This window comes from Megascapheus bottae, chromosome 16 (genome assembly GCF_031878675.1).
Source record: "Megascapheus bottae isolate mThoBot1 chromosome 16, mThoBot2.hap1, whole genome shotgun sequence".
Classification (NCBI taxonomy): Eukaryota; Metazoa; Chordata; class Mammalia; order Rodentia; family Geomyidae; genus Megascapheus; species Megascapheus bottae.
In genome coordinates, this window is record NC_143524.1 from 27,484,072 (window position 1) to 27,498,839 (window position 14,768).

At 33.8% G+C, this 14,768-nt stretch overlaps 1 protein-coding gene across 1 annotated transcript in view; it reads right to left on the reverse strand.

Moving 5' to 3' along the window:
• The window catches only part of Luzp2 (leucine zipper protein 2), a 289,657-nt gene that overhangs the window by 133,751 nt on the left and 141,138 nt on the right, over window positions 1–14,768 (reverse strand). Inside the window, exons 2-4 of the mRNA XM_090347985.1 lie at window positions 12,722–12,839; window positions 8,571–8,641; window positions 1,464–1,545 (exon numbers count right to left, since the gene is read on the reverse strand). Coding sequence (XP_090204111.1) covers window positions 1,464–1,545; window positions 8,571–8,641; window positions 12,722–12,839 — 271 coding nt within the window. The remainder of the gene's footprint in view (window positions 1–1,463; window positions 1,546–8,570; window positions 8,642–12,721; window positions 12,840–14,768) is intronic.

Genomic DNA, 14,768 nt, shown 5'->3' on the forward strand with positions numbered 1-14,768 from the left:
TTCCCCTCCATTACTAGCTTAGAAATAAAAGGAAGTGTTCATGTCTCTTGTGATGCTTGTTTAAACAAAATTATATCAAGAAATGTTTGCTGCTATTATAATTTATTAAAAAATGTATCCTCTTTCAATTTTCATGTTTTAATAGGCAAAATTACCAATGTACTTCACAGAATTTGCAAAGTTTTTTTTTTTACAAAATTGTACCTCTTTTGATTTTTATGGAAAAGTCATAAAAATCCAAAGCTTAATCACAAGCTTTCTTGGGAAATGGGAACAAAAATATGAGAAGGGGTATCAATGTGTGAGAAGTAATGCACCTACTATCTGGTGAATATAACTGTAACCCCTCTATACATAACAATAAAAAATAAATAAAAAAGTAAAATTGAACAAAATACTTGTGGAACCGAAGAAAAATATTTCTCTTTTTAGAGAAAAATGTTATAGTTTAGCTACACTCCTTTATTTCCCCTAAATTCAATTATCCTTACAGTATTTTAAGAAGACAATCATCATTGCTGGTTAATAAATCATGGCTAAGTATATATAGTTACTCAATGCTAAATTAACTTAAATTTTTCATCTTGGAAGAAAAATCAGAGCTTCCTACATGCCAATTTCCCAAAATTTGCAAGAGATTATTTCAACAATAAGAAATTTGTATTCCTAACGATGCTACTTGCTGCAAATAAAACAGGAAGTAAACATATTTTATATATTCATTTTAGATGTCATATACACATAAATACATAAGTATTAATATTTAAATTACTATACATTTATACAACAGTTCTATCAATTTTTGTCTTAGCTCTGAAAATTACCAGGTAACACTGATTTCACTGGCCTTTAGATCTATTCAGAAGTGAATAGATTTTAAAATAGATTTCTATTGTGGTAACAGATATAAGGACCAATCACTAAAAATTGTGCCAAAGCTGGAACTAAAAAATTACAGCAGAAATATATGGATAGAATTGCCGCAGGAGCCCCTCATTTCTGCTTTGGGTGAATATTGAAGGAGTTGAAACAGAAGAGGAAAGAGAACATCATTTTGAGAAAGATCTGCATAATGGCAGATGGCAAAGTCAGTAGAAAATACTCAATAGTAAAGTTGCCATATCCCTACGCTTAAAATATTACTAATCAATAGATATTAGAGTATCTTAGGAAACTGAAAAAGTTAATTTATTTCAAATTCAGAGAAATTTAGTTACACTACCCAAAAGCCAAGTTGAGAGGAAGCAATACTCTTTGTTAACCACATATTGAGAACAAAATAACTCCTGACAATCAAATGTGACATTCATCTTGAATACTGAATAACCAAATAAGTATTAGACTGATTGCCATACCTGATACTTCTTCTATTGTACTTTCTTTACATGGATACAATTTTTCATAGTAACTGAAAAAAGGATTTTCACTCCAAAATAATTGCGCAAAGAAAGCAATGCACTTACAGTAGCCTGGTTTTTCTCAGCTTTCTCTGATGTTTCTTTAAGTTGACTTTGCAGTGCCTCCTGGAGAGACTTCATTTCTTCTCTAGTAAAAAACAGACAGCAAAAGGAAGGTACAGTTATTTCATATATAGAGATATACAGATATATATTATACTGGGAAATTTGCTTCCTACCTACATTTCAGAAACAGGTGACTGAGCTAAACTTACACAGACAGGATATGGGCTCTCTCATCCATGAAAATATTAAAATCCAGTTGTACTTAAAGGAAATTGTATTGCTATTATATTTTTTAAGAACTCCATTGTGCGAGTCACTTACGAGCAACATAATGTTTTAAATCATCAAATCAATACATTAATTCAATTTTAAAAGTTATTTCACTGACAGTATGCTAGGACTTGAGTGAGCATGCTATTAGAAAAAGTCAGCATAGCCTTGCTGATAGAACAAAATAATTTTTCCTTCTGGTGCCCCTAATTGATTAATTCTATACTATTGTGCTTTAGACATCCTTTACAATTCCTGAGACACTTAGAAAATTTAAAAGGAAAAACTAGCATTTCTAACTTAAGGGTTGCCTTGTTAAATGGCTTTTCTATAGGAAACACATGATAATGCATACATAGACAATGTATGTCAATCTCATTAGCATATGAACAATGAAATAGAAATATTTTCATACATGTGCATTCTTTTTAGGAATGTAAAATTTCCTCACATAACAATAATAAATATATATTCTATTCACTGATTTTATTACATATACTCTTCAGAAATATTGCATTTAGAATAAATATAGAATACAAACACTCTAGTAATACTTAATATACAATAGGGAATGTATAATAAAGACTATGTGTGTGTGTGTGTGATGTATGTGTGAGAACATAATACTTTGGTAACAGAAATTGTCTTAAAGTAATAGCATTACTACAGGTTGAAACTTTCCTAATAAAGACCCAGATACCCAGTAAATTAAAGAAAGTGTGGACAAATGGGACTGCATTAAACTGCAGAGTTTCTGTATGACAAAGGACATAACTAGCAAGTTAAATAGAAAGCCGACCTAATGGGAGAAGATCTTCACTAACCAGCCAACAAAGGCCTCACATCTAAAATATATCTACAGTTAAAGAATCGAATCTCTAAAAAACAAATTTTCAAAGAAACAACCATCCAATTAAAAGATGGGCCAAAAATTTAAAGAGACACTTCTGTGAAGAGGAAATAAGAATGGCCTATAGACACATGAAGAAATGCTTCACATCTCTGGCCATTGTATATATGTTTATTTGTTTATTTGAAAAAGGATAGGGAAGGGGGGGAAACAAGATGAGGGGAAGGAGTGGGGAGAAGGAGATGGGGACAAAAAAATGAGAAAGGGTAGCAATGTTTGTAATATATCTTCTATCTGGTGAATATAAGGTAACCCTTCTAATAATGACAACAAAATATTTTTTAAAAAAAGAAATACAAATCAAAACAACTTTGAGATTCCACCTCACTCCAGTTAGAATGGCCATGATCAAGAAATCTAATAACAGATGCTGGTGGGGATGTGACCAGGAGGGATCCCTACTACACTGTAGGTAAGAGTGTAAACTGGTTCAGCCACTATGGAAAGCAGTATGGAGGCTCCTCAGAAGACTAAACATAGAGCCCCCAATGACCCAGCAATCCCACTCCTCGATCTCAGCCTCCTGAGTAGGTAGGATTGCAGGCGTGAGCCACCGTGCCAGGCTCACATTGGTTCTTAGAGGAGTCATGCCTGCTTGAGTAATGGATTTTACTGTGGTTTGACTTAAAGTGGATGTTAAGTTACAGCTTTATAGATTCATTTTCATTTCATTAATCAGCTTGGATTCCTGTTCGAACGCTTATATCTCAGAATATACTATTAATTTCAATACTTTTCAAAAAGTACATTTGAGTAATTATCATGTAATATAAATGAATATAATATACAATAGTATATATTAAATATATTAGACTCTAAGACTTACATTTTATATGTATATATTTTATATGTATGTGTGTATTTATATATATGCATATATATATAAAACTTATAATATTCACATCAAGACACCACTACACAATATTGTAGTAGATTTACATCCTTATTTTGTCTGCTCAAAATCCACAAGGTCATATAATAACTCTTCTGAGAGACAAAAGAAGAAAGAGGGAGGGAAACAGAAAGGAAGGAAGGAAGAAAGGAAGGGAGGAAGGAAGGAAGGAAAGAAGGAGGAAGGTGAAGAAGGAAGAAAGGAAGGAACTTTCTATAATCACTGACTTAATTACAATAAAATCTTATAATATGTTACAGTGTATATTTTTCTGATTTAAAATTTTATAATTAAATGTCTCACTAAAATTGAATATAGTATTAATATTAATTATTATATTATTAAATAATAAGTATTTTAAATTAACATAAAAGTAACAGAATGAAATTGTGTATTTTTGTTTTAATCACTCATAGTAATACCTAGTGACAATGCAAGAGACAAGCCAGAAAATAAAAAGCAAAATCTGTTGGTAAAAATGAGAAAATAAGCCAGGTGCCAGTGGCTCACACCTTTAATCCTGAGGAGACTAAAATCTGAGGATCAAAGCTTGAAATCAGCCCAAACATGAAAGTCAATGAGATTCCAATCTTCACTTAACAGCTAAAAATCTGGAAAATCAAATGATGGGACACTAGCCTTGAACAAAACATGCTCAGGAACAGGACCCAGGAGGGGAGAGAGAGGGGGGGGAGGGGAGGGGAGGGGAGGAGAGGAGAGGTGAGGGAGGGACAGTGAAAGAGAGAGAGAGAGAGACAGAGACAGAGACAGAGAGAGACAGAGAGAGAGAGACAGAGAGAGAGAGACAGAGAGAGAGAGAGAGAGAGAGACAGAGACAGAGACAGAGACAGAGACAGAGACAGAGAGAGAGAGAAACAAAACAAAAAAAGACAGAAAGTACAGATTGTTTTTTCACATTGTCATGCAAAGGAAAGCTATCAAGTTGACAGGAACTATGGCTCTTACACTGTGTAAATATCTCCATCCCCTATAGACTTGATTTTTGTTTGTTTGTTTACCTGTTCAGTGGTCTAGATCTTTAGGAAACCCCATCTTCCCATCTTATAGACTTACAACTTATAACTGCATAGAAGATAACCCCAAGTTTCTTTTGGCACCAAACTGTGTCTGATCAATATAGATCCCTTCCTGGGATTGAACTTAATTTCCAGTGCTAAATAACTGATGACCCTCTGTCACCTATAAGTTTCATTATATATTGATTAATTTATAGCCAAGGTTTTCATGTTATCTAACTCTTAAAGACCATCAAATTCATACCACTGTCAACTCAAATTGTAAACATAAACATATCTGCAAAAACCAGCATTAAGAAAGCATCTGAACTGGGTGTGGTGGCTCACGCCTGTAATTCTAGCTACTCAGAAGGCTGGAATCTGAGGAAAAATCCATATGACAAAGACCTGAGGATAAAGAATGTGAGGAAAATGTAATTCTTAAGAGCTAATATATATCTACAAGATAGCCACAGCACATTGTAATTTTTCATCCTTATGGAAGATACCTAAATTTTGAAAAAAATACTATTTGTTATGAAGGTATAATATCAGATCATTTTATAAATGATTATTTTGTAGAATTTATTTTTTCCTTATTTAGTAATATATCTTAATAATCCCCTTCAAAGTCATATAATTATTATTTTCTTTACATTTCCTTTTTTTTTCTTGCTTTTATCTGTCATTATTTCTGGGACTTGGAATCAGGTACTGGGCTTTGTCCCTGAGCATTTTTACCTTAGGCTGTCTATGACTTGAACCTCAATTCTGTACCTGGCTCTTTAGAGTTTAATTGGAGATAATCTCTAATATTTTCTAAGGCTTTCTTGTGCATTCCTCAGATTGCAGCATCTTGACTAGCTAAGATGAGAGCTGTAAGTCACCACCATCTGGCTCTATTTCCATTCTTAATTAGTTAGCAAGAAAAAAAAATTACACAAAATATCTTTAATCTATTTGAAAACTTATCTTTTATGTGAATTTATTGAAATTTCTATTCTGATTTTGTGTGCACAAAATTACATTTGCTTTAAACTATATTTATTTATTTATTTATTTTTATTATTTTTTTTTAACCAGTCGTGGGCTTAAGCCCAGGGCCAGAGGACTGTCCTTGGATTTTTCTCAAGGCTAGAACTCTACCAGTTGAGCCTCAGCACCACTTCTGGCTTTTTCTAAGTATGTGGTACCAAGGAATGGAACCCGGGTCTTCGTGCATGCTAGGCAAGCACTCTACCACTAGGCCAAACTCCCGGCCCCAAAACTGTATTTATAATTTGAGATTCAGGTTTGAAATTTCAATACCAAACTAATTTGTTTTATTTCTTTCACTAAAAGACTTCATTATCTGATAACTGGTTCGTGGCGCTAAGCATATATATATACATATATATACATATATGTATATATATGTATATATATGTATATATATATATATATCGTATGATGACATAAACATTCTCAATAAAGTTAATAAAAATTTTCCTGGTTTTCAAGGTGTTTTATGTCATGAGAACAGACACAGATAATTGCAGAAAATATTTGTAAGCTGATTCCATAGGTTTTTCCCTAACAATATACATTAACTGCTTCCCTCCCTCCTGTGATACAGAAAGCTGAATTTATTGAAAAATAAAATTATAGTACAATTCTAATCTTTGTATAATGATCTTGGTTGAGAGCTCTTCTTATTCTAAAGTAAACATCTTCCCATTCCATATATGTCTATCTTCTTCCCTTCCCCTCAAAATTGGCAGCATAACTCTCTAAAAATAGAGACTGAATTGTATGATTTCCCATGGAGTCACCTACATGAATATCCTATTATTTGTCACTACAGAGGTGTATTCTCTTACTTGCTTCAATTTACATTGTTATTCAAACCCTACAACATTCCCCTGCATGAATATTATGTAGAGGTTGATTATGGTATATAAGTAATGTAATGAGTATCACACTTGTAGAAACATGTTACTTCCTCCCTTGTTTTCTTCTGCTTTCCCTTCTTTCTAACCCCTCTCCAGCTCCCCAAGGTGTAAACTTCATTTCCATCATACTGTCTTTCAAGTATTGCTGTTGTATTGATTCACATTTGTCCTTTGTCTCACCATTTCTGTGATTTCCCCCTTCCTTCTCCAAATCAGATAAACTTATACACAAATCACAGGGTATCAAAATATAAAGCAGTGACAGCAGGGGGTAAACCATAGGGGAAAAATGAAAAAGAAATAACTGTGACTAGTACAATAAAAACAACAAAAATTTTTAAAATCTTGTTTGTTTCTTGTTCGCATATCTTAGATGTCAATTTGATTAGCATCATTTTATGTGGTCATGTGTACATAGCTACTGAGATTTTGTGATCCTCTACGAGAACTATCCTAGACAAATTCTAATTATAACAAATGGGTGAAATCATGGAACCTCTGGCTTACTTCACTTAATATAACTTTTCTAACTAATTTTTGGTTATTTTCCTTTCCATATGTGAAACGATCTACATAAACATCTTTTTCAAGTCTCTAATATCTTTTTTAAAATTTAATTCTTTCTTTTTCTTTTTTAGCTCTGTATTGGTGGTTTTAACTCAGTTTGCCTGGTGTTATTTTTAACAGCTGGAACTTAAACACTTTGGCCATACTTCCTATCCACCAATTCATTAGCTAATTAAAAATGAAATCATATGAACTTTTTCCCGAGCTAGTTTGGCCCTGTTAAACACCCAGGACTACTTATTATCAGGTTCTTAGTTTTTTTTAAGCAATGATATTTTTCCCCTTCACTGAAAGTTTGTTTCATATATTTATTAAGCTGTTTTTGCATACTAGATATTCCATACCTTTTCTTTTATTAAGCTAAAGACTTGTACTTTTTACCAAATTCTTCCATTCGCTCCCCCTCTTTATCATCCCAGCGTTGGTAATAACTATTACATTTCTCTTCTATGAATTGTCATATTTACTTACCATATGTAAGGCAGATCAGGAAAATATATTTGTGTCTGAATTATTCACATGACACAAAGTCTTCCAGATTAATACTCACAAATGACTGGAATTCTTTCTTTTTTGGATGAATAGTGTTCAATTATTTACATTCAAAATGTTATTATTAATTCTCCATCATTGACTCAATGAGTGACAAAACATGCATATATTGTATCATGGTGTCGAGTGTATTACATATCAATTACATTTTTACTATTTCTCCACCTGACATTGGTATTAGCCTAATAAAAACAGATTTTTTCCCTTTTGGATAATAAGCTGAAATAAAGTCTGTGGTAATTGAGAAAGACAGTAGGGTTAAAATGCAAATCCTAATTGACTTTTAGCAATTCATTTAATTAACTTGAGCAATAATTTATTATCTGTAAAATGGGTATAATAATATTAACTGACAAGATATTTGCAAGAAAAGAATAAGGAAAAATATATAATGGATTTAGCAAAGTTTCTAATAAATTATTAGCAAGCATTAGCTTGCTTCTAGCTTAATACAACTTGAGCTATCCATTTGAAAAAAAACAATTTCAAAAATATATGGCATTAATACATAAAAATAACCATTTTAATAATGGATAACCATTCTAGTTGAATTATTAATGGCATTTTCCATTTCTTTACCACTTGTTATTCCTTATCATAAAAATCAGTTTTGACCCTTTTTAATAAATTCCATTTATAGCTATGACATCTGACCTGAGTGTCAGTGGAGAGACTTGCAACTTATTTAGCTAAATGTTACAGGTTTTTAACACTATCTATAATGTCTTTGTAAAGATCATCAACCAAGGAGTTGTTTGGAAATGTGGGCTCTCAAAGACCAAAGCAGATCTAGAGTATACGAATTTGCATTTAAGCAAGATCCCCAGGTAGAGCTCCTGGACATGCAAGTGTAAGAACAAAAATGAATAATATCATACATTTCATATAAACAAATTTTTAATAAATTTTCAAGATCTATTTACATACCGTTGCAAGAAAATCTGAGATAAAAATGAAAGACAGCCTTACCTTTGTTTCTGGCCTAATTCTAGAAGCTTCTGAACATCAGTTTTAGCAGACTGTTCACCATTTTTTAAAGACTGACAAAAGAAGAGGAAAAGGAAGTGTTATTTGGGTTAAAACATTGTGGCTCACTTTCATCTTAGCTGTCTAATATAGAGGTGACTGCATTTGTGTCCCGGATCAAAAGTATGATAGTGAGGCCTTGTGAGTCTCAGGATCAGGAAATTTGGTTGTACTCTGTTGCACATTCTACAAAGTGAGTGGCACAGTCTGAGTTGGATCTTGCTTTTGGAGTTTTGATGGGGAAGAAACATTCTCCAAATATGTTGGAGTATTTATAAATGAATATAAAGTATATTTTCTCCATTTCCTTTGAAGTTTTTCTATATTCTCTGCAGGCATGTTGAACTAGCTCTAGCTTACTTTCAACAAATATGAGAAGAAATAAAATGTCTCTTTGTGTAAGTCAGGAAATAACACAATTAAAGATGAAAGCAGTCAAAAGGCACATGCCTGTTAGGACTTGTCTATTTCTTATTTATGATTAATGCATTAAGACATAAGTAAACAAAGGGCTGTGGAAATTTCGGAATGGTTTCTATGGATAGGGTATTAAGAACAGAGTGTTTACATACTCTCAGGATTCAACTAAAGTAAAAACAACCCATGAGCTTTCTCAGTAAAATTATCTGTCATATTAAATCTTCTTTAATCATTTGCTCATCCATATGGAATCCATTATTTCATTGAATAACTTGTCACTCTTGACATCCCCTAAAGGTTAAAAAGGCTAAGTAATAGCATTGTTATGACAGGATAAAACAACAAGAAGCTGTGACAAGATAAAACAACAAGAGAAAAAGAAAAGGAAAACAGTAAATGCCATGTTTAGTTATTTATTTATTCATATTATAAATTCTGCAAAAGATCTGTTTACCACAGCATGATGCCTACCTCCACAGGTATTTCAATCTCACACTAAAAGAGGCAATTTAAACATAATATGATAAGTATCACTATGGAGATGTGGTTCCCTACAGTACAGGCTGCATTTCTCACCAGGAAGCAGGCAGTAAGCAGTTTTTGTTTGTTTATAAAGAAAAACTTCATGGCCAGAGTTTAGCCTAGTGGTAGAGTGCTTTCCAAGCATGCACGAAGACCTGGGTTTGATTCCTCAGTACCATATACATAGAAAAGCTGGAAGTGAAGCTGTGGCTCAAGTGATAAAGTGCTAGCCTTGAGCAAAGCCCAAAGACAATGTTCAGGCCCTGAGTTCAGTTCCCAAGACTGGGAATACATAAAATACAAACACATAAAATACAAACAAAGATGGGAAATTTAAGGTAAGGGCATACAAGTTACAAGGAAGAGTGTATTATGATCGCAGAAACTGAGGCAGGTTTTGGACTCAGCCCTTTGAATTCTTTAACTGCAAAAGATAGAAAAAACACAAAGTTTCTTTCCGTCACTGCTTTGGTGACAACTCAATGGAGATGACAGATATGTAAAACCACTAGAGAAAATGTGTGGTGCAAAGTTTACTCATTTAATAACCATCTTCTATAAGGTGGATAATTTTGAATAAACAAAATTAAAATGAGACTGACTAAAGAAATGTTATGTACCTTTAAACCCACTGTATATCACCTTTATGATAATAAAAATGCATGAAAAACAGTCATAAAGCTGAAGGTGTAGCTAAGAGATAGAAGGCATACATGGGGAGGGTGCATGAGTGAGGGTTTCTAGGTTTATTCTCCATGACCCCCACACATATGTTCATAATGTACATAGACACGTACACCTCTGCACACACAACTACATGTGCAAATAGCCACACAAGCACATTGCATCAATATGTGCATGCACATTTACACAAATTCATGTACACAAATATGCTCAGGTGCATTTGTGTGGACAAATGCACATACTATGTTTAGAAATGCATACAGAGACATACATGTACACACACATATACAAATACATACATATACCTCTGAGGGACAAAATTAGGTGAGAGAATGTAAGGAATAAATCTGTGCAGATCAGATGGGTAAGAGCTAGTATATTCTTGGCTGTCATTTCCTAAGCAATGTTCAGAGAAACCACTATAATCCTCTGTAAATAATCTTGGTTTATTTAACAGAATCCAAAGTTTATAACACAATCTAATTATCTAATCTGTTAGTTTTGATCCCTTTTAGGTCATAGGATTATAAGAATGAACAAGAATTGGAACTTGAAATTGAATGTTTAATTCTCTCTTTTATTCAACTTCCACTTAAAAAATCAAATTGTTTTTCTAGCCAGTCACTATAAATGTGAAACCTGAGCTTGCCATTCACTATGTGCTTGAGTCTAGGTACTACTTTTGATCTTCACATTTTTCTTCCTTTTTTATGATGAGTGAAATATTTTCTTTTTTGCTTTTAGTCTGCTGTGGAAAATTTAATGAGGAAAAGGCAAAACCTCTCATAAAAGATCTTATACTAAATAAACAAGCATTTTTCAAACTACATTTATTTTTAAGATGGAAATGTTACCTTTGCAAACATTATGACTCCATGAAATGATGTATAGTGTAAAGCCATTTGCTGGCTGAGAATCTGTTTTCTTGACTCAGATAATTGGTGAAGAGACTGAGTGTCCAGAGTATATCTTGAAAATTTACAGTTCCTGGGCACTTCCTTGTATGCTTGCAATGTTATTGAATAGCCAGGTGTTTATATTTCTGAGAGTTACCTACATGGCTTGAATATTCTTCCCAGTTTTATTCACCTGATGGATGTCCATTTCATAGGATACACCTCATGCATTTAGATATGTCACAATTTGTTCCTCCACTAATGGTGGACATTGTTTGCATACTGCTGGCTGCACACTTCCAAAATCTCTGCTTTTCCACTTATCACTGATTGCAGGCTGAGGAGGATTGTTTTCCTCTCATTTCTACCTTTTGTAGGTGTCACACAACTTCAGAAATGAGCATTGATTCCAAATGCCAGCTCTGTCACTATATTATTTGTGGGCTCTTACTTTCTAAGCGATTCTGTAACTATACTTTTTCTGACACCTAAAATGCGTCTAAAAACTAAAGTATAGTTTTCCTCAGAAAAATAAAAACATTATAGAAAGATTTTGACCAAATTAAACAAGTCTTTAAAGGTTTGCTGACACATGATTGTCCTCATCCTCATCCTATTCCTCTCATGGCAATAAGAAGTGTCAGCAGGGCCAGGAGTTTGGCCTAGTGGTTAAAGTGCTTGCCTAGCATGCACGAAGACCCGGGTTTGATTCCTTGGTACCACATACATAGAAAAAAGTCAGAAGTGGTGGTGAGGCTCAAGTGGTAGAGCTCTAACCTTGAGAAAATCCAAGGACTGTGCTCAGGCCCTGAGCTCAAGCCCAGGACTGGCAAAAAAAAAAAAAAGAAGAAGAAGTGTCAGCAACGTTTCTCATCTGAAATAAATTATGATGTGAGGTTTTTGACTGAGATTTCACTATATGAATATGTGTTTACAAAAGCCCTTCTTCTTTCTGAAGCATTTATCTATCATAGTAATGAAGTTTATTGTCAAATCTTCAAAGCTACTCTGCAAGGGATTTAAAAATTCTCTTCTGAGGGGCCAGGAGTTTGGCCTAGTGGTAGAGTGCTTGCCTAGCATGTACAAAGACCCAGGTTTGATTCCTTGGTACCACATAGAAAAAGCCGGAAGTGGTGCTAAGGCTCAAGTGGTAGAGCTCTAGCCTTGAGTAAAATCCAAGGACAGTGCTCAGGCCCTGAGCTTAAGCCCAAGACTGGCAAAAAAAAAATTCTCTTCTGAATGCCATACTTATATTCATTCAACTCTTGGCCTAATAACGTTTTATCATTTTTCAATACGAAAACACAAGGGTCAAGTGGATGTCAGAAGTCTGAGGTATTGATAGCCTTACCAAACACCTAGTTGGCTCCTTTACATATTTATAAAGACAGATCCTTAGAGTGGATTTCAAATAACATATCATTTCAATACTCACATAATCATCAATAATAACTAGTCTGGTCAAGCCCAGAAAGCTCTCAAAGCTATTTAAAATGCATAATTATTTGCTGAGGGATATCAGATTAATGAATGCTCATTCGTTCTCCCTTGAATATTAAGTTTTTATCTCACCTGAAGGTTCACTTTAATTCCATCAAGTTCCCTTGATGTCTTTGTTAACTGACGAAGGATGGAGCTTCTCTCCTTAAAGACTTCCTTTAGTTGCTTTTCAAGTTCTTCATAGTCCTGTCTAACACAGAAAGAAAAGGCATGAGAGTCCCCAAAGGTTTCTACCTGACCTAAGTCAAAATCAGTAATATTCAAGTTTTCAGTAACATGTAGACTGAATCTATCATTGATAGGATGTTTTGAATTTCTTTTCATTATAGAAGAGGAAAGATGAAAACCCAGAGAAATTAAAGCATTTTGATTTTCCATGAGAACTATACAAAAAAGAGGTAACAAGACAGTATTACACAACTGCTATACAATTAAGCAATAACAGAATCAGACAACATATTTTCTTAGAAAGACAAAGTCATAGTCCAACAAAATAAGCACCAGAAGACGGGTACTAACAAGAGGGAATGTGAGGCCAAGGGAAGCAGGGTAGATAAATGACTGAAGAGGAGGAAGGGAGGATGCAAAAAGAAAATTAAGAAAAGAAAGGGAAGGGTTGTGTCAGAGGAGGTGACAATGTTGGAAGGCAGTGGCAATTGATCAAGATACATTGTACTCATAAACTGCTTTGTTAAATGGAAATTCCATTTTACAAATTTTTAAAGATAATGAATAATAAATAAAAACAAATACCTAAGAAAAGGAGACTATTGAAAATATTTACCATTGTGCTGGTTCAAGAAAAAAAAAAAGATTGTGATGCCCTAACTAGGACACAAGGAGTAATAACAAGGCCTTTTCTTTATTGCTTTCACCAAATCTTAAAAATAAATCAATGCTGCCCATAATATTACAGTTATAAACATCTACTCCCGCAACATGGGAGCACCCAAATTCGTCAAACAAACTCTTGTAGAACTACAGAACAAGATAGACTCAAAGACAATCATTGTTGGTGACCTCAACACTCCACTCTCAACAAATGACAGGTCAACTCAACAAAACTTAAGCAAAGACACCATCGACTTAAATGACACCATAGCCCAGCTGGGCTTAACAGATATACACAGAGTCTTCCACCCAATGGCAAAACTTTTTACATTTTTCTCAGCAGCACATGGAACACACTCCAAAATAGATCATATAATAGTTCATACAGAAAACTTAAGCAGATACAAGGGGTCTGATATAATACCATGCATCCTATCAGACCACAGTGGAGTCAGACTAATTCTGAACAATGCACTCAAAGTAAAAAAGCATTCAATCACATGGAAACTGAACAACACACTTCTGAATAACCCCTAGGTAACAGGTCAGATCAGAAATGAAATTAAAAACTTCCTTGAATGTAATGACAATCAAGAAACATCACAAAGGAACTTATGGGACACAGCAAAGGCAGTTCTAAGAGGTAAATTTATCGCACTACGAGCGCATATTAAAAAGACAGAATAAGAGCACGTAAATAACCTTAAAAAAAATGGAAACACCTAGAGGAGCAAGAAAAAGTTAATTCTAAAATAGCTAGAAGGACAGAAATAACAAAAAAATTCAGAAATTTCAGAGATTGAAATAAGATCTATTATACAAAAATTGATAAATCAAAAAGTTGGTTCTTTGAAAGAGTAAACAAAATTGACAGACCCTTGGCAAGATTAATCAAAAAAAAGGAAAGGGGAGACTCAAATAAACAAGATTAGAGACCCCACGGGAACAATCACAACTGATTCCCAAGAAATCCAGTCCATAATGAATAGGTACTACCAGGGCCTATATTCAAAAAAACAAGAAAATCTAGTAGAAATGGATGATTTCTTAAATAAATATAGGCTACCCACACTGAACAACGATGAGGTAAACAAATTGAACAGACCAATTTCTTACAATGAAATTGTGGAAGCAATCAGGGAAATCCCAACCAAAAAAAGCCCAGGTCCAGATGGTTTCACTGCAGAATTCTACAAGACATTTAAAGATGAAATAACACCTGTACTCTTGAAACTCTTCCGAGAAATAGAAACAGAAGGAGCAATACCAAACTCATTTTATGAAGCTA